The sequence below is a fragment of the Scyliorhinus torazame genome, chromosome 5 (assembly GCF_047496885.1).
Source record: "Scyliorhinus torazame isolate Kashiwa2021f chromosome 5, sScyTor2.1, whole genome shotgun sequence".
Classification (NCBI taxonomy): domain Eukaryota; kingdom Metazoa; phylum Chordata; class Chondrichthyes; order Carcharhiniformes; family Scyliorhinidae; genus Scyliorhinus; species Scyliorhinus torazame.
The window spans coordinates 311060668-311086689 of NC_092711.1; the positions used below are offsets into that span (position 1 = coordinate 311060668).

The 26022-nt window shown below is 50.6% G+C and overlaps 1 protein-coding gene across 5 annotated transcripts in view; it reads right to left on the reverse strand.

Moving 5' to 3' along the window:
* aff2 (AF4/FMR2 family, member 2) overlaps positions 1-26022 on the reverse strand; it is a 658399-nt gene that overhangs the window by 148357 nt on the left and 484020 nt on the right. For all 5 annotated transcript variants that reach the window (XM_072505919.1, XM_072505920.1, XM_072505921.1 and 2 more), the window contains one exon: positions 437-471. In XM_072505919.1, the coding sequence (XP_072362020.1) occupies positions 437-471 (35 nt within the window). The remainder of the gene's footprint in view (positions 1-436; positions 472-26022) is intronic.

Sequence of the window (26022 nt, forward strand, 5' to 3'; positions counted from 1 at the left end):
GAATTTCCAACACGACTCTTTAAAGGCTATTTAAAGTCTTGTCGCATTAACACTGAGTCACTGACACAGTCTCGACTTGCGTGTTTACTTACAAGGGGGACCTGCGGATGGTTATTTCTGATCTCGTTACAGCTCATTTAAAGAAAACAACACAATCGGTTTCAGATTTGCTGCAGTTGCCGAGTACATTTGCTGAAATTGTGTGACTTGAAACAAAGCACAAGTTGTATTGGAATCGAATTGGATAATTTATGACTAGCATAAAACATTTGCCCTCAAGGTAGTAATGGGTGGATTGCAATGTCATGCTTGTGTAATCACTTACCTGAATAGCTCAGAGAACATAAATAATCCCCCCAACTAAACATAATAAACACTTCAGTGTGTGTTTATTGATCACAAATAGAAAATACAGCCACATTTAAAAAAAACTTACTTCACAGCAATGGGTCGAATCTTGTTTTTCTCTGCCTGCAAGTATAAATTAAAAAATTAGTTGGTCAGAAACAATGCAAAATATGCAGTTGTTGCAAAGGCTTTTAGAATTTGCTGCTTCAGCACTTAGAAATGGACCAACATGCTCTGGCGCACAGAATAACATTTAACCTCCTTTAAAGATTGCTGTTACACCAACTGGATGGCCCAAGTCACCACTGTACGTTTCTCATTGCAAGTGTTTTAGTAGAAAGGGGCTAACCAAACATGCTTTGGTGCACGCTTTGGCTCAGCTGGCAGCACTCTTGCCCCCTAAATTGGGAGGTTGTGAGTATAAGGCCGTTCCAGGACTTGAGCACAAAAATATAAGGCTGATGCACCAGTCCAGTACTGAGGGAAACGTCAAATGAAGTGGACGTTAAAGATCCCATGGCACTATTGTGAATCAGAGCAGCGAGTCACCTCCGGTGTCCTGGCCAATATTTACCCCTTAAAAAGCATCGCAAATGCAGGTAGCCCAGTCATTGTCACTCTGCAGCCTGTGGGATATTGCTGTGCGCAAATTGGATGCTGCATTCCCGCATTACACGAGCGATAACACTTCAGAAAGACACTTCATCGATGCAAAGCATTTTGGCATCTCCTGAGGTTGTGAAAGGTGCTACAGGAATGTAAGCCTGCCTTTTCTTTCGCATTTTACCTCGTTACAGTCGGAATTTAAAAAAATTCTTTCATGGGGTGTGGACGTCACTGGCAAGGCCAGCATTTGTTGCTCGTCAGTAATTGCTCTTGAATTGTGTGGCTTCGTAGGCCATTTCAGAGGGCAGCTCAGAGTCAACCACATTGCTGCGGTATGACAACACCCTGGGCAAGGGACCAACAGGGATAACGGGAGGATCCTCACAGTGAGTCTGGAGTCACATGTGGACCAGGTCGGGTAAGGACACTATTCCATTCCCTACAGGGCAGAGACGTTATTATGAGAATTGATGGCAGCTTGGTCCCTATTGCTGAAACAGCCAGAGTTTAATAAATTGTATTTAAATTCCACCAGCGCTGCGGAACACATGCCCCCAGAGCTGGCGTGGGCCCTCCCATTTCAAGACCTGTGATGCCACCGTCTTCACCACCATTTCCCCAACACGGATGTTGACATAATTGTAATAGTTGAAACGGAAACAAGACCAATGCAATAGCGACAGAGATCTGGAGCGTCAGGTGAGGGCCGTATCATGGGAATGCCCCTTTAAGAAATGTTTGTCTTCTCAAATGGCTGCAGTGATGTCATTGTGTGGGTGGAGCTGGGCGGTGGCTCTGGGTTTTACTTTGATTTTGAGCTGGAAGCTGTTTGTTGCTCTGAGTTTTGCTTTTGGTTTACACAATTGGAAGCTGTATTCAGACTACAAGAATCTTGGAGTCTCTCTCTCTCTCTCTCTGCATGTTAAAAAATGTTGTGGTAGTCTGTGTTAGAAGGATTACGGTACCTGGTAATGCCGGAATACCATTGGTGGAGAATGTACTTGTTCCCATTGGTTAAGCCTGTATGTTAGCTCCACCCTGCAAGGCGGGGTATAAGAGCCCGTGCCACCCCAGCAGCTTTCCTCTGTACCTGCACTGCTGGGGGAAACATCTAGCGTATTAAAGCTTTCAATTGTCTTCAATCTCGCTTCTGGAGTTATTGATCGTGCATCAAAGGTGTCTCCAGATCACTTGATAACTTCAAAGTAATAACTTGTGTTCTGGGAGGAATTCAAACCTACTGTTTTGTGGTAAAAGGGATTGTCTGATTTATGGATGTTGTTACTTGAGTGAAACAGTAAAGGGACGTTATTAAGGGTTAAGTATAGAGTACTGTAGCTGTGTGGGGTATTTAGGTTTGCAGTTGATAAAGATGCTGACTATGTTTGTTAGAAATGTTAACTGAATTCGTAGAATAAACTTTGTTTTTGATTTAAAGTGCTTAAGGCTCTGTTGCATAACACCTGATGAGTGGGCCCTTGTGCTCCCCATAACCAAATTCTATAAACAGTTGTAGGTCAGGTGAACTCCATGATACACTTTGGAGTTCTCTAAACCCTGGCCCATAACAACCGATGTTGGAATTTACGGAAACAATCATCTTTCCTATTTTGTTACAGATTGACCAGGCGGCCGTTGTGTGTGGGATGATTCCAGGAAGCTCAATTTATTAAGAACGTTGCTCGTTACTCAATGTTTACAGGGCAGCTCGTGGCAGCAATAGTTAAATGTTGCGCAGTAATTATCCTGTGATAAAGTTGACCACTTGGAGCTGCCCTCCTATTATCTCACACACCATGACAATCACTTCACAAGTGGGACGAGAATAGCCGAGAGGAATTAAAACGCCTTGGACTGAGGAGCCGAAATTACCCAATTATGTTTCCATTAATCGCCTCGGACTCCGTATTCTGTGTGCAGTGTCATTCAAGCTGAGCTGTTGTTTTATGGGGTGCTTCTGGTGATCTTGTTAGTGGAAGATTGGAACAGCAGTTAGCAGTCTTTTAGTCAAAGACGCATCGGTTTACACTGTGCTGCCATTAGAATCGGCTCGAGTGCACCCCGGCGTCTCAGTCTTTCCCCTTCCAACTGTTGTCACGGGGTGGGGGGGGGGCTAGCTGGAATCGTGGGTGAGGAAAATAGGAACATGAGTCGGCGACGTCAGCCCCTTGAATCTGTTCTGCCGCATGTTCGAGCAAGGACTGTCAGTTCGGCTACATTTATCCTGAATGCTGCAAGCTTTGGAGACCATGGGCGGAATTCTCTGATAATGGGACTATGTCCCCACCCCCCATGAGAAAACAGACGTGAATCACTCTGGACTTGCGTGGAGAAAGTCCAGGATGATTCTTCATTTTGAAGAGGCCTTGCAGGGCCCCGGAGTGCTCCACGCAGCTCCGGCTGCCAATACGGGGCCCTGCACTTCCGGCCGCGGGTCCGCACACGCTGCCTCGCACAACATGGCGGACACACTGAGCAAGCCTGCCCCGAACAATATCGCACCCCCCCCCCCCCCGCCACCCAGATCGCGTGCTCCTGCCGATCGGTGGCTCCCGATCGGAACCCTGGCAGCCGCCAGGGAACCATGAGGGAACCACGTCGGTGGAGAATCGCCGCAGGGGCCTCTTTCAATGGCCCCCGACCGGCGCCATTATTCAACCCCGCGCCGAGTGCGATTTCGGCGTGGGGGCTCGGAGAATGCCGACCCTATAACAAGTCCAGACTTGGTTTATTAACACACACCAGTATTTACAATGTGGGCAAAATCCTAACCCAGTCTCTACTGTCGGTACCATACCTGGCCTGCTTTATATGCATGACTTAGGGTTCATCAGCCCTTTAGTCGGGGAGCTCGTATTCGGCGAGATTTACGAGGAGGTCGATTGCTACAACCCCCTAGGTCTCATGCGGGCTATAACAGCAAGCCACCCTGGTTGTGTGCAAGGCACTCCAAGTTCAAGGTGGTATGTTTAAGCAGCTGTCAGGCCTCCCCCTTGTACAGAAGGTGCATGCCCTGGACGCCTATGCTTTAGAATCTCCCAGTATGGAAGCAAAGATTTGGACATTCGTGGCACGCATGCCGTCTGCCGGGTTGAACATTTTGGTGTCCATTTTGCATGATGGGAAACGGCCGGAACATCAAAGAATTTCAAGGCCCAAAGTGCTTTTCCCTCTGCAATCGGTGGAATTACTGAGTGCATCACAATCGTGGACACAGTACAGGGTGGAGTTCAGTCTGAAATGCACACAAATTGACCAAGTTGCCAAGGCTATGCTGCAAACTTAGAAATTTCCAAGCGTGGAAGTGGACTCATGTTGTGGAATGCTTTTATTGCCACAGGGAGAGGTTGCCACAGATAAAGATTTGTAAAGAGATAAAATTTCGGAGCCGTACAAAGCCAGCAGGACAGTGGAATTAACTTTGAATTGTTCTGGTAAAGACAGCACAAGTGGAACTTGGTGCTAAGAAAAAAAATCAGGTTAAACTCTTTTTTTAAAGAGTGAATGTTTAGGACTTGGAATGCACTGACTGGATACAGATCTAATTGACATTTTTGAAAGCGAAGTAGGTATAAATTTGAAGGAGGGATTTCGTAGGGATAAGGCATAAACAGGAAATTGGGAAAGGACTGGTACAGATTCAATGGGCTGAACAGACTCCTTCAGTGCTGTACTGATTGGTTACCTCAGTTGGCTGGACGGCTGGTTCATGATGCAGGGCGAGGTCAGCAGCGCTGACGGCATTCCCGCGCATGCGCAGTGGAGGGAGTCTCTTCCGCCTCCGCCATGGTGGAGACCGTGGCGAAGGCGGAAGGGAAAGAGTGCCCCCACGGCACAGGCCCGCCCGCGGATCGGTGGGCCCCGATCGCGGGCCAGGCCACCGTGGGGGCACCCCCCGGGGCCAGATCGCCCCGCACCCCCCCCCCCAGGACCCCGGAGCCCGCCCGCGCCACCTTGTCCCGCCGGTAAGGTTTAATTTATGCCGGCGGGACAGGCATTTTAGCGGCGGGACTTCGGCCCATTCGGGCTGGCGAATCGTGGGGAGCGGCCCCCCAACCGGTGCGGCGCGATTCCCGCCCCCGCCGAATCTCCGGTGGTGGAGAATTCGGCAACCGGCAGGGGCGGGATTCACGCCTGCCCCCGACGATTCTCCGACCCGGCCGGGGGGGGGGGGCGGATAATCTCGCCCCTGATTCATCACTTCGAGCGCACACGTCTGTGACAACACAGGCTGATGAAGACTATTGTGAGCAATGTTTCCAACTATAATATTGTCACATGAATTGTTATTTCAGCACTTGGTGCGTTGGTTGTAATTGTGGCTCAGTTGGTAGCGTTTTCACCTCTAAGTCGGAAGGATGTGAGGTTCAAAATCGTGGCTCTCGCTGCTCCAGCGATCAAAAAGAGGAAGCTCAGATCTGCTGTCTTTTGGATGAGGTAACAACCCAAAGACCTGTGGTTGTGGGGTGGGGGGGGGGGTCCAATTCTGGCGTCAGCCGACGGAATATCCCGCCCTTGACTTGTCTCTGTCTGGACTGCTTCCGGCTAAGGAGGGGGCCTCTGGTGGGGTCTCAGTAATTAGGGGGGTCTCTGATGATGGTCTCTGTAATTGGTTGGTTTCTGATGGGGGAACCTCTGCATTTCGGATGTCACTGGTGGGGGTCTCTGTAATGGGGTATCTCTGGTGGGGGTCTCTTTAATGGGGTATCTCTGGTGGGGGTCTCTGCAATGGGGTGTCTCTGGTGGGGGTCTCTGTAATGGGGTATCTCTGGTGGAGGTCTCTGTAATGGGGTATCTCTGGTGGGGGTCTCTGTAATGGGGTATCTCTGGTGGGGGTCTCTGCAATGGGGTGTCTCTGGTGGGGGTCTCTGTAATGGGGTATCTCTGGTGCGGGTCTCTGTAATGGGGTATCTCTGGTGGGGGTCTCTGTAATGGGGTATCTCTGGTGGGGGTCTCTGCAATGGGGTGTCTCTGGTGGAGGTCTCTGTAATGGGGTATCTCTGGTGCGGGTCTCTGTAATGGGGTATCTCTGGTGGAGGTCTCTGTAATGGGGTATGTCTGGTGGGGGTCTCTGTAATGGGGTATCTCAGGTGGGGGTCTCTGCAATTGGGAGGTCTCTGGTGGGCATCTGTAATGGGGCAGTTCTGATGGGGGGTCTCTGCAATTGGGAGGTCAGTGGTGGGGGTCTCTGCAATTGGGAGGTCTTTGGTGGGGGTCTCGGTAATGGGGGGGGTTTCTGATGGGGGGTCTCTGCAATTGGGAGGTCTCTGGTGGGGGTCTCCGTAATGGGGTGTCTCTGGTGGGGGTCTCTGTAATGGGGGCGTTTCTAATGGGGGGTCTCTGCAATTGGGAGGTCTCTGGTGGGGGTCTCCGTAATGGGGTGTCTCTGGTGGGGGTCTCTGTAATGGGGTATCTCTGGTGGAGGTCTCTGCAATTGGGAGGTCTCTGATGGGCATCAATAATGGGGGGGTTTCTGATGGGGGGTCTCTGCAATTGGGAGGTCACTGGTGGGTTCTCTGCAATGGGGTGTCTCTAGTGGGGATCTCTGTAATTGGGAGGTCTCTGGTGGGGGTCTCTGTAATGGGGTATCTCTGGTGGGGATCTCTGTAATGGGGTATCTCTGGTGGGGGTCTCTGCAATGGGGTGTCTCTGGTGGGGGTCTCTGTAATGGGGTATCTCTGGTGGGGGTCTCTGCAGTGGGGTGTCTCTGGTGGGGGTCTCTGTAATGGGGGAGTTTCTGATGGGGGTCTCTGCAATTGGGAGGCCTCTGGTGGGGGTCTCTAATGGGGTGTCTCTGGTGGCGGTCTCTGTAATGGGGTATCTCTGGTGGGGGTCTTTGTAATGGGGTATCTCTGGTGGAGGTCTCTGCAATTGGGAGGTCTCTGGTGGGGGTCTCTAATGGGGTGTCTCTGGTGGACGTCTCTGCAATTGGGAGGTCTCTGGTGGGGGTCTCTAATGGGGTGTCTCTGGTGGGGTCTCTGTAATGGGGGGGTTTCTGATGGGGGTCTCTGCAATTGGGATGCCTCTGGTAGGGGTCTCTAATGGGGTGTCTCTGGTGGCGGTCTCTGTAATGGGGGAGTTTCTGATGGGGGGTCTCTGGTGGGGGTGGTGGTGGGAGGTACTGGTGTGGGTGGGTTGGACAGGATTTGTACTGTGGGCGGGCCGAGTGGCCCTCCGGTCGATTTTGAAGGCAACTCCCTGAGAGAGCTGCCCCCTTTGCCCACCGCAAGGTCCACCGCATCAGGGCCACGTTTGTAAATTCCTGCACCAATTCTCACCCACGTGATTCCCAGCCGAGCGGAACGGAGACTCACGAGGGCCTGGAGAATATGGGGCGGGATTCTCCGATCCTGGGGCTAACTGTTGACGCCGTCGTAAACGCCGGAGCATTTTACGACGGCATCACCTGGCCCCTAGGATCAGCGATCCTGCGCCGCACAGAGGGCCAGCATGGCACTGGAGTGCTTCATGCAGCTCCAGCTGCCGACACGGGCATCGGCACGGCTGGCGCGGGTTCGCCAATGTGCGTGGGTTGCCTTCTCATGGCTGGCCCCCGGGCAACATGGCGGAGCGCTACAGGGGCCCAGCGCGGAGGAACATAGGCCACCCCCGGGATAAGCCCACCCGCCGATCAGTCGGCCCCAATCGCGGGCCTGGCCACCGTGGAGGTCCCCCCCCCTCAAGAGTCGGATCCACCCCCTCCCCCCCTGCCCCATCAGGACGGCCCCCCACAGCATGAACTCCGAGATCCTGCCGGGTAGGACCACACGCGAACGACGCTGGCGGGACTCGGCCGAACGCGGCGGGCACGTGGCCCGTCGAGCGTGGAGAATCGCCAGGCGGGCCGCAATGACCGCGACGTCGTCATTGGCGCCGATGTTCCGGAGCATCGGCGTCACGTGATTCGAGCCCCCCCCCCCCCCCCCGCGATTCTCCGACGCGGCGTGGGGTCGGAGAATCCCGCCCATGCTGTCTGGCCCCTTAAATGGAACCTCAATCCTGCCACAAGCAGTGGATCACAACTGGATCGGCGCCTTCTTGCCAGATCGTGAATCGCCCTTCCAGCGTCGCAAAACGGAGAGTTCAGCCCAATATAAGGGTCAGCTCTTTCGCACTTTCAATTTCAGTTCTTTTATGGGATTCAGATTGTAAAATGGTCATGGCAATGTAAATTATGGGTTGGATTCTCCGATCCCCTGCCGCGTGTTTCTCAGCTGGGCACCATTCGCTGGTGATGGGATCCTCTCTTCCTGTCACTTGTCAATGGGATTTCCCACCCCCACGCCACTTGCTGGCAGCGGGAACAGAGAATGTCAACGGCTGGAGAATTCCGGCCATTTCTTTTGGTGCTTTTCTTCTACAGTTGAATCTTGGAGCAGTGAGTTATTTTCAGATACTTTGCTGATAATGATACAGGGATATATCACAGCTCCAAATTGCCTGCGAAGGTGAGACATTCTGGTATGAAACTAACTCATTCATGTTGGCAGGGAAGGGGAGGGGTGCAGTATTGAGGACTGCTATAAATATACATGTCCACTGTCTTTGTTACACCTGCTAAAAGCAGCTCTGAGCATGCCATCATTAAAAAAAAAATCATTCAAATTAAATCTGCAAATGATGAAGAACTTTCTCTCCGAAACAACATTGTTCTTGCTTCTGTGGTGTGTCACAGTTCACTCAGGGAGCCTAAATTGCTGTGGCAAGATGCACTTTTACATGCATGTTACCGTCTGCAGCTATGGATATTGATGATGGAGGCTCCAATGTTCTTTCCGTCGCATGGCTGAATGGGAATCTCTCCCGTAAGACCATAAGACATAGGAGCAGAATTAGGTCCCTCGGCCCATCGAGTCTGCTCTTTCTCATCCCCATTCCCCTGCCTTCTCCCCATAACCCCTGATCCCCTTATTCATTAAGAACCTATCCCTGGGCAGGCAGGACCAGAAAACCCAGCCACTGGGGTGGGACTCAAGAGGTGGGGTTTTCCGGCCCTTATCAACCAGCAAAATCGGCCAGTCTGGGCGGGGGCAAACACCCCCCCCCCCCCCCCTCACGCCCGTGGCGGGTTCCCCGGCGGTACAGCTGGTGAGCAATGTTAAAAGCTCTTGACTTCAGCAGGACTGGAAGGTCCCACCGACAGCCAATCCTGAGCCACCTCCACTGCTGGAAAACACGTCGTGTGGATTTCCTTTCCTCGCCATCGACCTCTTCAACTTAATGGTTTTCCGCATGCGTCTCGCGATTGCATCTCTAACTTCCCCCAGTTCCGACAAAAGGCCATCAACCTGATGCGTTTGCGCTGCTCCACGGATGCTGCCTGGTCTGCTAGTTTCTCCCAGCATTCTCTGCTCCCTTTCAGAGGTCATAGGGTGTTGGCCGTACCTCAGTTTTTAAAAAATAAATTTAGAGTACTCACTCAATTCATTTTTTCCAATGAAGGGGCAATTTAGCATGTCTTATGAAGAAAGGTTGAGGGAGCTAGGGCTTTTCTCACTGGAGCGAAGAAGGAAGAGAGGTGACTTGATAGAGGTGTACAAGGTGTTGGGAGGCATGGATAGAGTGGATAGCGAGAGACTTTTCCCCAGGGCGGAAATGGCTGTCACAAGGGGACATAGTTTTAAGGTGATTGGAGGAAGGTATCAGGGAGATGTCACGAGGTTGGTTCTTTACACAGAGAGTGGTGGGTGTGTGGAATGCACTGCCAGCGGAGGTGGTGGAGTCAGAGTCATTAGGGACATTTAAGCGACTCTTAGACAGGCACATGGACAGCAGTAAATTGAAGGGGTGTAGATTAGGTTGACCTTAGATTAGGATAAATGGTCGGCACAACATTGTGGGCCGAAGGGCCTGTACTATGCTGTACTGTTCTATGTTCTATGTTCTAATTACCTAGCCTGCACATCTTTTTGGTTTGTGGGGGCGAAATCCACGCAAACACGGGGAGAATGTGCAAACTCCACACGATCAGTGACCCAGAGCAGGAATCGAACCTGGGACCTCGGCGCCATGAGGCTGCAGTACCTCAGTTTTTGATGACTTGCTGGTTGATCTCACATGGCTGAGTTACCGTCTCCCCTTTTGCTACAGCGCCCAGCAAGCAAAGATTGCGCAAGCATTAAAGAGTATTTGTAATTCACGTTTATTTTCCATACCTTTGCAAATTCAAAGTTCACACTCTCCACAAAAACAAATTAAGAAAGAATTTCCAATTATATTGCGACCTCGAGGCGTCACAGTGGCGCAGCGGTTAGCACTGCTGCCTCACAGCGCTGAGGAACTGGGTTTGATCCCAGCCCCGGGACACTGTCCGTGTAGAGTTTGCACGTTCTCCCCATGTCTGCGTGGGTTTCACCCCCACAGCCCAAAGATGTGCAGGGTAGGTGGGTTGGCCACGCTAAATCGCCCCTTCATTGGAAAAAAATAATAATTGGGTACTCTAAATTTTAAAAATATACTGCGACCTCGGGATGTCTGAAGTGCTTCTCTGTCCACTAGTTATTTGTTAAAGTGTAGTCCCAGGCCTTAGATGGGCAAATTGGAGCATAAAGAGGTCAGAATACTGTAAAGAACTATTTGCGAAGTGAGCGTCATTTCGTCATTATCACACAAAAGGAGGACATTTGGCCCATCGATCCAATGCCGTCTCTCTGGACAGCAGTCCCGTCCCCCTGCAAATATTTTCATCCGACAACATAGACATTGCTCATAGAATTACTCATAGACATTACAGCAGAGAAACTGTCCATTTGGCCCAACTGGTCCATGCTGCTGGTTCCGCTGCACAAGAACCTCCGCTCACCCCCTTTATCCTCTCAGCATAACCTTCTGTTCCTTTGCAGTTATGCCCTGTTATAGCTTCTCATTAAATCGGCTGATGCTGTTCACGCGAACATCTTTTAAAATGTTTCCCTTTTAAAAGGGAATTCCACAGTCTAACCACTCTGGCTAAAGAGGCTTCTGCCCCATTCCATAGAATTTATTAGCTATTACCTTATCGGTACGATCCCTCATTATGACCATTGGCGACTAACTATGCAAACGTGAAAGCAATTAAATGAAAAAGGTGCATCAATTAAAAACGTCAAATTTAGAATGCTTTACTGGAATCACAGGCATTAAGAATGACTTCTACGTGTCAATCAGCGATGAGTCTGCCCGACGCCCTGTTTGGGTGCGAAGTTCCCTCAGATTTAACTTGCTGGCTTGAGCCTTTCCGGGTGCCTTTTACCAACACAAAGGCCTTACCGACCATAAATCGCCAGAAAAGTAACGCTGCGTTCATGGTACTCGCCAATATTAGTTCATTAAAATCCCAGCAATTTGTGGCAAGGAAGAAACACAGAGTGAGTTCCAATTCTCTGCACTTGGCTGGATGATTTGCGCTGCCTTTAATATCATCAAAACCCCCCAAAAAAACAACCACACCATGAGTTTCTCCAATCAAATTCATTGCGTGCAAAAGAAATTGCTGGATTTTCTTTGTTTGCCCAAACTAATCTCACTCCAGCCAATTAGGGCTGAGGATTCAAGTCATATGAAATCTGCTAATGGCGGGGTTTATGACCACCTTGGACAGTTATAAATTGTTCTTGGGAGGTTTTTTTCCGAACTTGTTTTTTTTTTCTTATGGTTTGCGTTCTTGGGCAGGATCCGCAGACCCTGCCACAGGTTTGGCAGGTGGTGTTTGATGAGGTGGGTGGGTGGGATGCTCTGGATTCTGCGCTCTCCTTCTGCTGTTTACGCATGGCTTCCCCGTGCGCCACCCTGTGGTGCTCGAGGTGATTGGCGCCTTCACGGATGTTTTTTTTCCAGTTTGTGCGTTCTGAGGCAAATCATTCCCACTTGTCGATGGGGATGTTGCATTTATCTAGGAAGGTTTCTGAGTGTCCTTGAAGTGTTTCCTCGTGATCGCTTGCCATTGGGGAGCTCGGAGTAAAGCACTTGCTTCGGGAGTCTCGTGGCGGCCATGGGGGCAATGTGGCCCGTCCATCGCAGCTGGTTGAGCGTGACCAGACCCTCGGTACTGGGGATATTGGCCTGGCAGAGGACACTTTTGATATTCTCTCGCCCTCAATCCACTTTTACTTCCTTTTTCTGTTGCTCTTTCTGTCCCTACTTTGACTCTAATTCACCCAATTTCCTTCTCTGTCGATTACTCTTTCTTTCTCCATCAGTTGGGCAGCACGGTGGCACAAATGGCTAGCACTGTGGCTTGACAGCGCCAGGGTCCCAGGTTTGATTCCCCGCTGGGTCACTGTCTGTGCGGCGTCTGTACGTTCTCCCTGTGTGTGCGTGGGTTTCCTCCGGGTGCTCCGGTTTCCTCCCACAGTCCAAAGACATGCAGTTAGGTGGATTGGCCATGATAAACTGTCCTTAGTGACCAAAAAGGTTAGGAGGGGTTACTGGGTTACGGGGATAGGGTGGAAGTGAGGGCTGAAGTGGGTCGGTGCAGACTCGATGGGCCGAATGGCCTGCTTCTGCACTGTATGTTCTATGTTCTAAGTTATTTAGTCTCTTCACTAGGGTCCATGTACCCCTTTGCCCTTAAAGCACGGTTATTAGCTCGCACCTCCAGCAATTTGCAACCCATGTCTTTTTTTAAATTTGTGAATGAGATGTGGCCACCGTTGACATGGCCAGCATTTGTTACCCATTCCTAGTTGCCCTTGAACTGAGTGGTTTGCTCAGGGGGCATTTAAGACAACAACATTGCTATGGATCTGGAATACCATGTATGCCATACCAGGTAAGGATAGCAGATTTCCTACCCTAAAGGGGCATTCGTGAACGAGATGTGTTTTTATGACAATCAACAATGGTTTCATGGTCATCATTGGACTTTTAAATTCCAGATTTTTATTGAATTCAATTTTCACCATCTGCCATGGTGGGATTCGAACCCAGGTCCCCAGAGCATTACCCAAGGTCTCTGGATTACTGGTCCAGCGGCAATGCCACTACACTATTGTGAACTGCAATCTGAGGGTGAGATTAAAAATATCCAAATAATATATCCGACAGTTTTTGGACCAAGAAGGTGAGACTTCTCATACTAGGGCAGCACGGTCGCATAGTGGTTAGCACTATGGCTTCACAGCTCCAGGGTCCCAGGTTTGATTCCCGGCTTGGATCACTGTCTGTGCGGAGTCTGCACATTCTCCCCGTGTCTGCGCGGGTTTCCTCCGGGTGCTCCGGTTTCCTCACACAGTCCAAAGACGTGCAGGTTAGGTGGATTGGCCGTGATAAATTGCCCTTAGTGTTCAAAAAAAAAGGTTAGATGGGGGTTATTGGGTTACGGGGATAGGGTGGAAGTGAGGGCTTAAGTGGGTCGGTGCAGACTCAATGGGCCAAATGGCTTCTATCTGCACTGTATGTACCATGTTCCAGTTGCTTTTATAAAATATATTTTAAATGCAAAAAAAAAGATCATTTACTGTCTGCGTGAAATCCAAGCCATGAAATTGCAGCATTTTATAGACCAGCAAACACTTGGGATGTCTTAGAATTTGCTTCAGGAAAGCCAAAATAAGTGGTGCATTTGCTCGTGCCATTTTACACATGATCCTGCTATGAAGGCACACCACACATGGGTGAATGATCATTTTGCTGCAATATCCTCACTTAGATGATTGTGGTAATGCTTTGAAAGAAAAGGCTGATTTCTATCAAGCTGAAGTCAAGTGAACACAACTGAGCGATCAGATGTGGGTCTTACGTAGATCTGTATTGGAAAAGGAAGTAGCCGAGAGATAGCCAAATGTTGTCAGTTGTTTCCCCTCACACTCTGTAACGGTAAAACATACACAAATTGTTTCAATGACTAAATCTCCCACTGCCTTCCCTACTACGCAACCTGTTCTGCCTCAGATATGGACCGTGGTTCCAGTTTATTGTAGCACCCATTGATCTGTGTACAGTCCATTTATCATTCATGAAAGAACTCAGTGATCTTCACAGTATATTATATAACAACTCATATCATCTGTCAACTGCAGACTTATTTCTGTTTTCAACTCCATAGGGATTTTGTCTTTTTGATCCTTCTTGAATTAAAATGTTGCTAAGCAACACAGCCAGGAGGCATGCCGGCTCTCAATGCCTCTATAAACACAGTCTATCAAAGCATTTTAACAGCCTGAAATCCTTACTGCAATTCAGAAAGCACTATTTATTTCATGAAACTGCCACACTGCTGGATAGATTTTAGACAGTAGTTTACCTAAGTACAATTAACCTGTCACATTTGGAATTTTTTGGAAGACTAATATCAAGAGGCATCCTTCTACTAAACAAAGCTCAAGGTTGCTTAACCTTGTCCTTTATTCAAGCGGCACTTAGTTTGGATGGTAACGATTAGACTTTGATCACTAAATCTCACCCATCAGGTAATAAAAAGCCTCCCCAATCACCTTCACCATCATCCTGTAGCCCAAGTCAATTCTTCCAGTCAGAGCACAGGCCTACCCAAGATGATTTCGTCCAACGCAAGTCAAAAAACTTTGGCGCTTTTTGCTCGTTTGCTTTTGCAACGGGGGCAGTGACCGCTCACTGCCCAGTCTTCGCAGGCCTAAAGTCACACTGCAGAAACCCATCCATAATTTTCTTCTCGGATCTGTGTTGATGAGCAAGTCATGAAAAAAAATGGAAAAGTCAATCAAGGTCTCCTTGCAACGTGCGCTGGTTCGAGCCATGTAAAGGATACGCGGCTTTAATCAATTGACCCTTCCTTTCCATTTGTATTCATGTGATTGTTGAAGAGTGGCAATTGTATCTTTACAAGGATAAAGAAAAGGAAACTGGAAATGGAGTAGAAACAGGGAGTTAACACCTTGAACTATTGAAGGATATTGAATAGGGCTGCAAGTGAAAAGGAGCGAAAAATAACTATGCAAGGAAAGTGTTCTGGAGAGCATAGCCGCAGAAACACAGATAACCGTGGAGGCCGAGTGCTACTCCCAGACTATTACCAAAGGTAAACTGGGAACAAAGGTTTAATTTCTGGCAAATATGTACAACCCCTGATAGCCATCACTGCCAATCTTGCCATGTGCTATGACTTCAGTTTTGATGCTTTCTTTCAATTTTTAAGATCGGGAAATGTTATTGCTCGATAGGTGCGGGCCAAGACAATGGATGATAAAGCCAGCCTGTGCTCCGCAATAGTTTAATTTCACAGAAACCAACAAGAGTGTGGCTCCTCCTTAAAGGTTCAAATTGCCCTTTTCTCATCCCGCATGATGCCCTTCACCCAAAACCGCACCGCACCGCTACCTGTCTCATCCTCCCTCCTGTCTCGGAAGTGCTTGTCCAACAATGGTACTGACGGAGCGGAGACTTCCTCCAATGAAATATTGGGGACCAAAGCCATTGTCTTCGGCCATCACTCTGAATTTCATTCCCTAGTTGCCAACTCTAGTCCGCTCCCAGGTAATTTTCTGAGGCTGAACCAGATTGTTTACAACCGCAGCATACAACCTCCCCATAACCTTTAAGTTTCCCTTCTGCAGTTGTCCATGCAGCATATTTTAAAGGGGACACTTGGTGAATGTTGTCCGTGGTAACTTCCAGCGAGCTGTTAGGCCTCACATTACATAGCTTAGAGGAATCACTGCTTACCATCCTATCTGACCAAGAGTTGGCCTTCCTGGCCCCTGTGCTCTCCATCACTGAGGGAGCCTACAGCTGCCTCCCCGTCAGCTCATCTACTGCTGAAACCCTCATGCACCTCTTTGTTAGCTCTAGGTTCAACTGGCTAGCACCCACCTTCTGTAAAATTAACTCTTCCAAAACCCAGCTACCTATATCCTAGCTCGCACTTAGTCGCAATTACACATCACCCCAGTGCTCACTGACTCTGGTTCAGCAATGCCACACTTGTGTTCAAATGCCTCCATGGCCTTCCGTTCCACTAACTCTTCAATCTTCTCCAACTCCACAAACTCTCCAAGATATCAACATTCATCTGATTGTGACCACATGAGAATCCTGCACTTCTCATACTCTTGGCGGGATTCTCCCATCCCGCGGCCGAATGTCCACGTCGTCGTAAACGGTGGCACATTTTACGACGGTGTGAACGGGCCGCTCCCAGGACTAAGTCTGGCCCCGACTGGGGGCCAGCACGGCGCTGGAGCAGTTTGCGCCGCTCCGGCTGCCGATCCCGGCGCGAACTGTGCGCCGCGGGATCCGCGCATGCGCAGTTGCGCTGGCGTCAATGAGGACATGCGCAGTGGCTCCGGCGCCAGCACATGCATGCTCAGTGGCCTCCTTCAACGCACCGGCCCCGACGCAACACGGCGCAGGGCTACAGGGTCCGGCGCGTAGGAAAGGAGGCCCCCAGCCACAGAGGCCGGCCCGCCGATCGGTGGGCCCCGATCGCGGGCCAGGCCACATCGGAGGCCCCCCCCGGTGTTGGACCCCCCCCCCGTCCCCCACCCCCCCCACAGGCAGCCAACCGACCCTTCCACACTGAGGTCCCGCCGGCCCAGAGCAGGTTAGAACAGCGCCGACGGGCCTCGGCTCTTTCTTACGGCCGCTCGCCCCATGCGGGCCGGAGAATCGGCCGGTGGGCTGCGTAGAGTGGCCCTTGGCCGGTGCCGCGCCAATTCTCCACACTGCGGAGAATCGCATGCCGGCGTCGGGGCGGCGTGGCCCGTTCGCAGGGATTCTCCGGCCCGGACCAGGGCTGGGAGAATCCCGCCCTCTATCTTTGCTCACTGCGCCTTCAGCTTCCTTCCTAAACCTCTCTGCTTCTCACCCTTAATGACGCTCCTTAAAACATACTTAAAAAGTAGAAGCAGGAGGAGGCCATTCGGCCCTTCAGGCCTGCTCTCCATTCATTATGATCGTGGCCAATCATTAAGTTCAACACCCTGATCCCGCCTTCCCCTCGTATCCCTTGATTCCTTTTGTCCCAAGAGTTATGGGTGAAATTCTCCGGAAACGGCGCGATGTCCGCCGACTGACGCCCAAAACGGCGCAAATCAGTCGGGCATTGCGCCGCCCCAAAGGTGCGGAATGCTCCGCATCTTTGGGGGGCCGAGCCCCAACCTTAAGGGGCTAGGTCGGCGCCGGACGAATTTCCGCCCCGCCAGCTGGTGGTAAAGGCCTTTGGTGCCCCGCCAGCTGGCGCGGAAATGACATCTCCGGGCGGCTCATGCGCGGGAGCGTCAGCGGCCGCTGACGGCATTCCCGCGCATGTGCAGTGGAGGGAGTCTCATCTGCCTCCGCCATGGTGGAGACCGTGGCGAAGGCGGAAGGGAAAGAGTGCCCCCACGGCACAGGCCCGCCCGCGGATCGGTGGGCCCCAATCGCGGGCCAGGCCACCGTGGGGGCACCCCCGGGGCCTGATCGCCCCGCACCCCCCCCCAGGACCCCGGAGCCTGCCCGCGCCGCCTTGTCCCGCCGGTATGGTAGTGGTTTAATCTACGTCGGCGGGACAGGCATTTTAGCGGCGGGACTTCGGCCCATCCGGGCCGGGGAATCGCGCGGGGGGGCCCGCCAACCGGCGCGCGTGATTCCCGCCCCTGCCGAATATCCGGTGCCGGAGACTTCGGCAAGCGGCCGGGGCGGGATTCACGCCAGCCCCCGGCGATTCTCCGACCTGGCGGGGGGGTCGGAGAATCTTGCCCCATATCTAAATCCTTCTTGAAATTACACGTTTTGAGACTACTTTCTGTGGTAGCGAACTCCACAGATTGACCACTCTCTGGGTGAAGAAATTTCTACTCACCTCAGTCCCAAAACCTCCCTTATCCTCAAACTATGACCCTTAGTTCTGGACTCCCTCATCATCAGGAACATTCTTTCTGAATCTACCCTGTCTAAACCTGTTAGAATTTTGTAAGTTTCTATGTGATCCCCTCTCACTCTTCGAAACTCCAATGAATACAATCCTAACTGACTTAGTCTCTCCTCATATGACAGTCCCACCATCCCAGGAATCAGCCTGGTAAACCTTCGCTGCGCTCCCTCCACAGCAAGAACATCCTTCCTCAGATAAGGACACCAAAACTGCACACAATACTCCAGGTCTGGCCTCACCAACGCCCTATACAATTGCAGTAAAACATCTCTATTCCGATACTCAAATCCCCTCGCTATGAAGGCCAACATGCCATTTGCCTTCTTTACTGCCTGCTGTACCTGCGGGTTCACTTTCAGCGATTGATGCACGAGGACACCAAGGTCTCGCTGAGTATCCACCTCTCCCAATTTACACCCATTCAAATAATAATCTGCCTTCCTATTTTTGCTACACAATCAGATAATCTCACATTTATGCCTGTCTGTTTTACTCAGCTTTTGGTAACCTGACCTCGTATCTTATCTGGATAATTTCTTCTTTGAAGTACTTGGGAAACTCTTACTATATTAGAGGTGCGATATGCAACTACGACCCCAGACCAGACCCCAAAGGTGGCTCGGATACTGGGCCGAAACTCCAATATTTCAGTTTATTTTGTAAGACTTTGCGGAAAGAATGATTCGCTCCAGGAGTGACTGCACGAAGAAATAAGGATTTGGTATTTTAAAACATAACTTTATTATTAACACAATTTAAAAATCTTGAACGTCACATCCAAAAATAGCTCACAGTTACCCCTTGAACAATACTACTCAATACAGTAATTACGATACCCTTAATTACTATCTCTATTCCCAATTAAACAACAAGAAAGGACAAACATGCAGCTCTCAATCCATCCTACACCCCAATGGCACAGAATAATACTTGTTTTCCAGCACAGGTTTGGCTCCTGTTGAACCCCTGAAGACTCTGGCTGGATGGCTTCAAAAAGCTGTTTCAACTGGTTTGTTTCAGCTTTCACCTTGTCCTCAGACAAGTCTGTGCTGCTGTAAATACTATTAATCTATTTTATAACTATCTTATTGTGAGAGCAAAAGACCTTACTTGTGGTCTAAAGGACAGCCAGGTCAGAACTCAATTCCAAGGTTTTCTCAAAATATCTGAATGCCTTAGGCCGAAGTCCCGCCGATAAATTGCCTGTCCCGCCGGCGTAAATTAAATCACCTACCTTACCGGCGGGACAAGGCAGCGTGGGCGGGCTCTGGGGTCCTGGGGGGGGCGCGGGGCGATCTGGCCCTGGGGAGTGCCACCACGGTGGCCTGGCCCGCGGTCTCCACCGTGGCGGAGGCGGAAGAGACTCCCTCCACTGCGCATGCGTGGGAAACTGTCAGCGGCCGCTGACGCTCCCGCGCATGCGCCGCCCCGACATGTAATTTCCACGCCAGCTGGCAGGGCAACAAAGGCCATTTCCGCCAGCTGGCGGGGCAGAAATTCCTCCAGCGTCGGCCTAGCCCCTCAATGTTGGGGCTCGGCCCCCAAAGATGCGGAGCATTCCGCACCTTTGGGGCGGCGCGATGCCTGTCTGATTGGCGCCGTTTTGGGCGCCAGTCGGCGGACATCGCGCCGTTTCCGGAGAATTTCGCCCAAGATGTTTTTTAAAAACATGACCACTGCAGTCAAACACACTCTAACACAGGCATTGAGCGCTTAAATTGCCAAATGCTAATAAATGCTCATCACAATGTACAGATCATTGAAGTTTGCAGAGGGGGGTTGAGAGAGCAGTTAAAAAGGCATCATAATAATCTTTATTAGTGTCACAAGTAGGCTTACATTAACAATGCAATGATACGGGATCCTGGGTTGTATAAATAGGAGCAGAGAGTACACCAGGAAGGAGGCTATAATAAAACTATGAAATCCTGGTTTGGACTCAACTAATGTATTGTGTCCAGTTTTGGGCACCGCACTTTTGGAAGAATGAAATGAAAATCGCTTATTGTCACAAGTAGGCTTCAAATGAAGTTACTGTGAAAAGCCCCTAGTCGCCACATTCCGGCGCCTGTTCGGGGAGGCTGGCACGGGAATGTGAAGGCATTGGAGAGAGTGCAGAAAAGATTCACAAGAAAGACTCCAGGGACGAGGATCTTTAGTTACCTGGATGGATTGGGGAAGCTGGGACTGTTGTCCTTGGACAAGACAATGTTGAGAGGGATTTTATAAAGGCATTCAAAATCTTAAAGTCTCGGGACACGGTAGCGAGGGAGAGACTTTCCCCGTAGGTGGAAGGATCGAGAAACAGAGGACATCGATATGAGGTGAATGACAAAAGAAGCGATGGAAACATTTTTTTAAAAAAAAGTTAAGAGTACCCAATTCATTTTCTCCAATTGAGGGGCGATTTAGCGTAGCCAATCCACCTACCCTGCACATCTTTGGGTTGTGGGGGCAAAACCCACGCAGACACGGGGAGAGTGTGCAAACTCCACACGGACAGTGACCCAGAGCCGGGATCGAACCTGGGACCTGGGCGCCGTGAGGCAGCAGTGATAACCCACTGCGCCACCGTGCTACCCGAAGAAACGGAAACATGAGGGGGAAACATTTTTCATGCAGTGAGAGTTTGGAGTCTGGAATGCATGGCCTGAGAGTCTGGTGGAAGCAGATTGAACTGTGGCTTTCAAAAGAGAATTTGATCACTATCTGAAGCGGAAAAACGTACAGGGTTATGGGGCCAAGGCAGAGGAGTGGTTGGGGTGAATTGTTCTTGCAGATAGCTGGCAGAGAATCAATGGGCCGAATGGCCTCCCGTGTGGTAATCATTCCATTATTGTATGAAGGTAAGGTCTTCTTGACTATGTCCCCCTGGGTACTCCTGCACTTCACACTGGGGCAGAAATTCGATTCAAGTTTAAGTTAAATACACTTGTTCCTTTGATCCTAACAAGAGAGGAACTGACTCCCAGCAATCACTACATTGGCCAATCGTGTTGATCAAGAACGGCCCCTCATCTTGTGTAGGTTTCAAAGCCAGTGCGGTGGACCTTCGACCTGAACTCATTCAATGGAAGTAACTTGACCCAGAACCATGCACTCAAGGTCGGGATGCTTTTTGCTTCATCATTCTATTGATTGACACTAACTCTCAAATAGCATCGACGATGTAGATCACTACAGTGACACGGTGTCCAATCAATATTTAATGAATCAGGTACATTTGTCTCCTAATTTGTTTGGTGTGGTGAACAATGTACTGGGAGCAGCTGACACGTTTTCCACTTGGATCATCACTTTTGTCCACTTGTTATTGATCTGTTAGCCTGGTCAGTTCTCGAGCTTAGCACTCCACCCCTCTAGGAAGCCAGTGGCAGAACACCACAAAGTTCCAATGCACCGAGGGTTTTGAGGCTTTTTAAAATTAATAAATTGAAAGTCCCCAATTTTTTTTTCTAATTAAGGGGCAATTTAGCGTGGCCAATCCACCTGCCCTGCACATCTTTGGGTTGTGGGGGCGAGACCCACGGAGACACGGGAAGAATGTGCAAACTCCACATGGACAGTGACCCGGGGCCGGGATCGAACCCGGGTCCTCGGCGCAGTGAGGTAGCAGTGGTAACCACTGCGCCCCCTTGCCCCCCCCTTTGAGGCTTGTGGAGTAACCTGCCTCCATTCTACTATCAGTGACTCGACGACTTACGTGGCAAAACATAAAAAGGAACTGACTCTCGGGTTGTGAGTGTCACTGAAATAAGCAGGATTTATGGCCCATCTGTACAAACTGAGTGGCTTGCTAGGCAACATTTGGGTGTGAGTGGAATCACATATCGGTCAGGCTGAGTAAGGATGACCGGTTTCCTTCTGCCAAAACCGAAGTGTACAAGCTGGATTCTTACAATAAACCGACAGCCTCACGGCCACGTCCACGGATAGTGTTTTTATTTTTAAAAACTGTATTCAAATTTGCAAACTACCACGATAGAGATTTTAACCCAGCAGCACGGTAGCACAGTGGTAGCACAGTTGCTTCATAGCTCCAGGGTCCCAGGTTTGATTCCCGGCTTGGGTCACTGTCTGTACGGAGTCTACACGTTCTCCCCGTGTCTGCGTGGGTTTACTCCGGGTGCTCTGGTTTCCTCCCACAGTCCAAAGATGTGCAGGTTAGGTGGATTGGCCATGCTAAGTTGCCCTTCCTGTCCAAAAGGTGGGGTGGGGTTGCTGGGTTACGGGAATGGGGTGCAAATGTGGGCTTGGGTAGGGCGCTCTTTCCAAGGGCTGGTGCAGACTCGATGGGCCAAATGGCCTCCTTCTGCACTGTGAATTCTAGTAATCCGGAGACCCAGAGTCAATGCTTTGGGGTCCCGGATTCGAATCCCACCATGGCAGAAGGCCAAATTTGAAGTCAATAAAAATCTGGAATTAAAAGCCTAATCGTGATCATGAAGCCATTGCCGCCGATTGTCGCAAAACCCATCTGGTTCATTAATGTCACTCGGAGAAGGAAATCTGCCGCCCTTACCCGGTCTGGCCTGCATGTGACTCTGGACCCACACACCGATGTGGTTGGCTCTTAGCTGCCCCCCACTGAAATGGCATAGCAAGCCACTCAGTTAAAGGGGCAATTAGGGATGGGCAGCAAATGCTGGCCCAGCCCAGCGATGCGCACAACCCAAGAACAAATTTTACAAAAAAACATTTGGCTGGATTCCCCGTCGGCGGAATCCTCCGTTACGCCGACAGCGCACTCACGCCCGCGGATTTCCTTATTGCATGGGGGTGCCCCCAATGGGAAACCCCATTCGCCGGCTGCCGGGAGAAGGATTCCTCTGCCGGTGGCGGTGCGCCGCACATGTGAAAATGGGCGCGGACATTATTTTAAAAATATTTTTTCCAAAATGTCTTCCCGAAATTGGCAAAGTTATCTTTCGTCTCGTCGAGGAGCTCATGAGTTCATAGGCCTAACACTGGTGAAGCAAGTTGAAAGTTGGGCAAGGCCCAATGCAAATGAAGAGTTGGGTAATGATTGTTCACGGCAACGTGAAGTGTACATTCAAAAGTTCAGGCATGTGTTACAAAGCACTCAGGGAGTCAGAGTTCTGGTCTCTCCACCACCCTTTGTGTGAAGTGCGTTACGACACTGTCCCTAAATGGCCTGGCTGTAATTTTAAGGTGCTATCTCCACCCCCTCCGAAATGGTTTCTCTCGATCTGCCCAACCAAATTCTTTAATTATCTCAAAATTCTCATTTATCATTCTTTAACCTTCCTTGTGGGAAAACAAACTTGGTCTACGCAAACTGGCCTCACAACATTTTTTTTTAAATTTAGAGTACCCAATTTTCCCCCCCCCCCAATTAAGGGGCAATTTAGCGCGGCCAATCCACCTGCCCTGCGCAGCTTTGGGTTGTGGGGGTGAGACCCGCACAGACACGGGAAGAGTGTGCAAACTCCACACGGACAGTGACCCGGGGCCGAGATTGAACCCGGGTCCTCGGTACAGTGAGGCAGCAGTGCTAACCACTGCGCCACCGACTGGCCTCATCACTTAACGCTTTTTGTACCAGAATCTTTCTTGTGAATCTGTGCTGAGGTGTGGTGCTTAGAATTGAACACAGTATGGGTTAATTATGGGACAAATATGTGTTAAATAGTCATCATGTTTACGGTGCTTGTGGCAAGGCATCTCTCTGGATGAACGTGTCTTCTGAGCAACACATTCCGACGCCTTCCTGTACCAGCCTCCCCGAACCAGCCTTCCCGTACCAGCCTTCCCGAACCAGCCTTCCCGTACCAGCCTCCCCGAACCAGCCTTCCCGTACCAGCCTTCCCGAACCAGCCTTCCCGTACCAGCCTCCCCGAACCAGCCTTCCCGTACCAGCCTCCCCGAACCAGCCTTACCGAACCAGCCTTCCCGTACCAGCCTCCCCGAACCAGCCTTACCGAACCAGCCTTCCCGTACCAGCCTTCCCGAACCAGCCTTCCCGCACCAACCTCCCCGAACCAGCCTTCCCGTACCAGCCTCCCCGAACCAGCCTTCCCGTACCAGCCTCCCCGAACCAGCCTTCCCGTACCAGCCTTCCCGAGCCAGCCTTCCCGTACCAGCCTCCCCGTACCAGCCTCCCCGTACCAGCCTCCCCGAACCAGCCTTACCGAACCAGCCTTCCCGTACCAGCCTCCCCGAACCAGCCTTCCCGTACCAGCCTCCCCGAACCAGCCTTCCCGTACCAGCCACCCCGAACCAGCCTTCCCGTACCAGCCTTCCCGAACCAGCCTTCCCGTACCAGCCTTCCCGTACCAGGCTCGCCGGAATGTGGCGACTAGGGGCTTTTCACAGTAACTTCATTTGAAGCCTACTTGTGACAATAAGCAATTTTCATTTTCATTTCATTTCACAGAGGCGTTCTCAATTTCACTTTCAATCTTGTCGTGTAGATGAGAGGACGGTGTCAGATATATTAATACATAACTAGTGTGGATAGATACAAGGAGGAGTTCATAATGATGATCATGGCTCACCACTAACGGGGGGTTCAGTAATGTCACATACCAAACATACGACAAAATGAATGCCCGTTCTATCTCTCTGCGGGGATGCAGCACAGATTTAGCACAATGCCATCATTGCTACATGCCAGGCTGCATAATCAAAAGGTTGCGGGATCAAATTTTACACCAGCGATCTGGGTGCACAAAACCAAGGACGTGCAGCACTGTCAGAGATGCCATCTTTCAAATTGAATTGAAGCCCTGTTTGCCCTCTGAGGCGGGCAGGAAAGATGCCAGGCAACAATCCTGAAGAAAACGCCTCATCTCCTGGTCAACGTTTGTTCCTTAATCAACATAATTACAACAGATTACCTGGTCATGATCATGTTGGTGTTGTGTGGGATTTTGCTGTGCATACACTGGCTGCCGCAGGGAATACACTTCAACAGTGCTCATTTGCTGTACAGCCCTTTGCCCGGGATGGGTATGGGGTGGGGGGGCCGGGGCTCCTGAGGTCGTGAAAGATGCTTCAGAAATGCAAGTCCTTTTTATCACCATCAGACACATGGGACACAGATAACCCCCCACCGCCCCCACCCCCACCCCGGGCATCCAGTTGAAACATGGCCCATGGTTGTCAGAAGGATGGTCAGAGCTTCTTTCTAAAACTTATGTCAGAATATAATCTGTGAAACACGCCGCTCCAATCAGTATCTGTGTCATTGAATCAAATTAATCAGAGGTAATTTTGGGTTTCAGATTAACAGAGGTCAGGCTCCACAATATTTAGATCATTATTTTCTGCCTGTTTGAACTCAAACTCTTAAGTCCTCTAATATAGGTTTCACACACACACACTGGCAAAGATAACGGGCACCATTTAGCGGCTCCGTCTTGCTGGAATGGGGACGGGATATGGCCGCTTAATCCCGCAGGAGGCCTCTTCCTTCCAGAATTCCTGGCAGTTGTTAGGCCCCGGGAGATGTAACGAGATCCTGCCCACAATGGGTGGGATCCAAGTTGCACAGTTAAGTGTGCTTAGTTGTTCACTTCACTAAGCCTACGCCAGATCGAACCGGCTCTCAGGAGCGAATCCCCTCACCAAAGAGAACCAGTTGGGTGCCGTTTAGCACCGATCTCCACAAACAGGGACCAGGTGGAATGGCACTTGGAGGGGGCTCCCAGGTGATCAGAGGCCCCCGGGTGGTTGGTGTCTGGGCAGGGTGATACCCTGCACTGCTGATGCCACCCGGGCAGCCTGGTTCTGCCAGCCTGGCAGTGCCACCTGGGCACCATGGCAGTACATCTGGATGCCAGAATGGCACTGCAAGGGTGCCAGGCTGGCAGTGCCAAGTTGCTGGGGATCGGGTCTGGGGGTGCCCTGCCAATATGAGTTGGGGTGTTTGGGAGGGGGGGGGGGATCTCACCAGGGGGTCGAGAAATCAGGGCGCCATGCCTGAACGGAAATCCTCAGTGCAGGAAATTGTGGCCTCGATGGGGCCTTCACCGCCAAGGCCCACAGAAATAACAGAGTTCATTAAGGTAGTGGAGTGACTGCCGACGTTACAAGCTGTTTTCTTTTCTTTGTTAAGTCGTGCCCAACACTGGTCATTAAATGGTGAATAAAACTCTGATAATTCTCCTCTGTGAATTTTATGTTGATGTCAAGTCCAATCAATGTCCAGTTAGGAGATTAGTTAAGGATGCCACTTCCATCGTGTCCATACACTGGCGTTCTGTGCCCACAGCTTTATTCTGTTCGGCTAATGACAT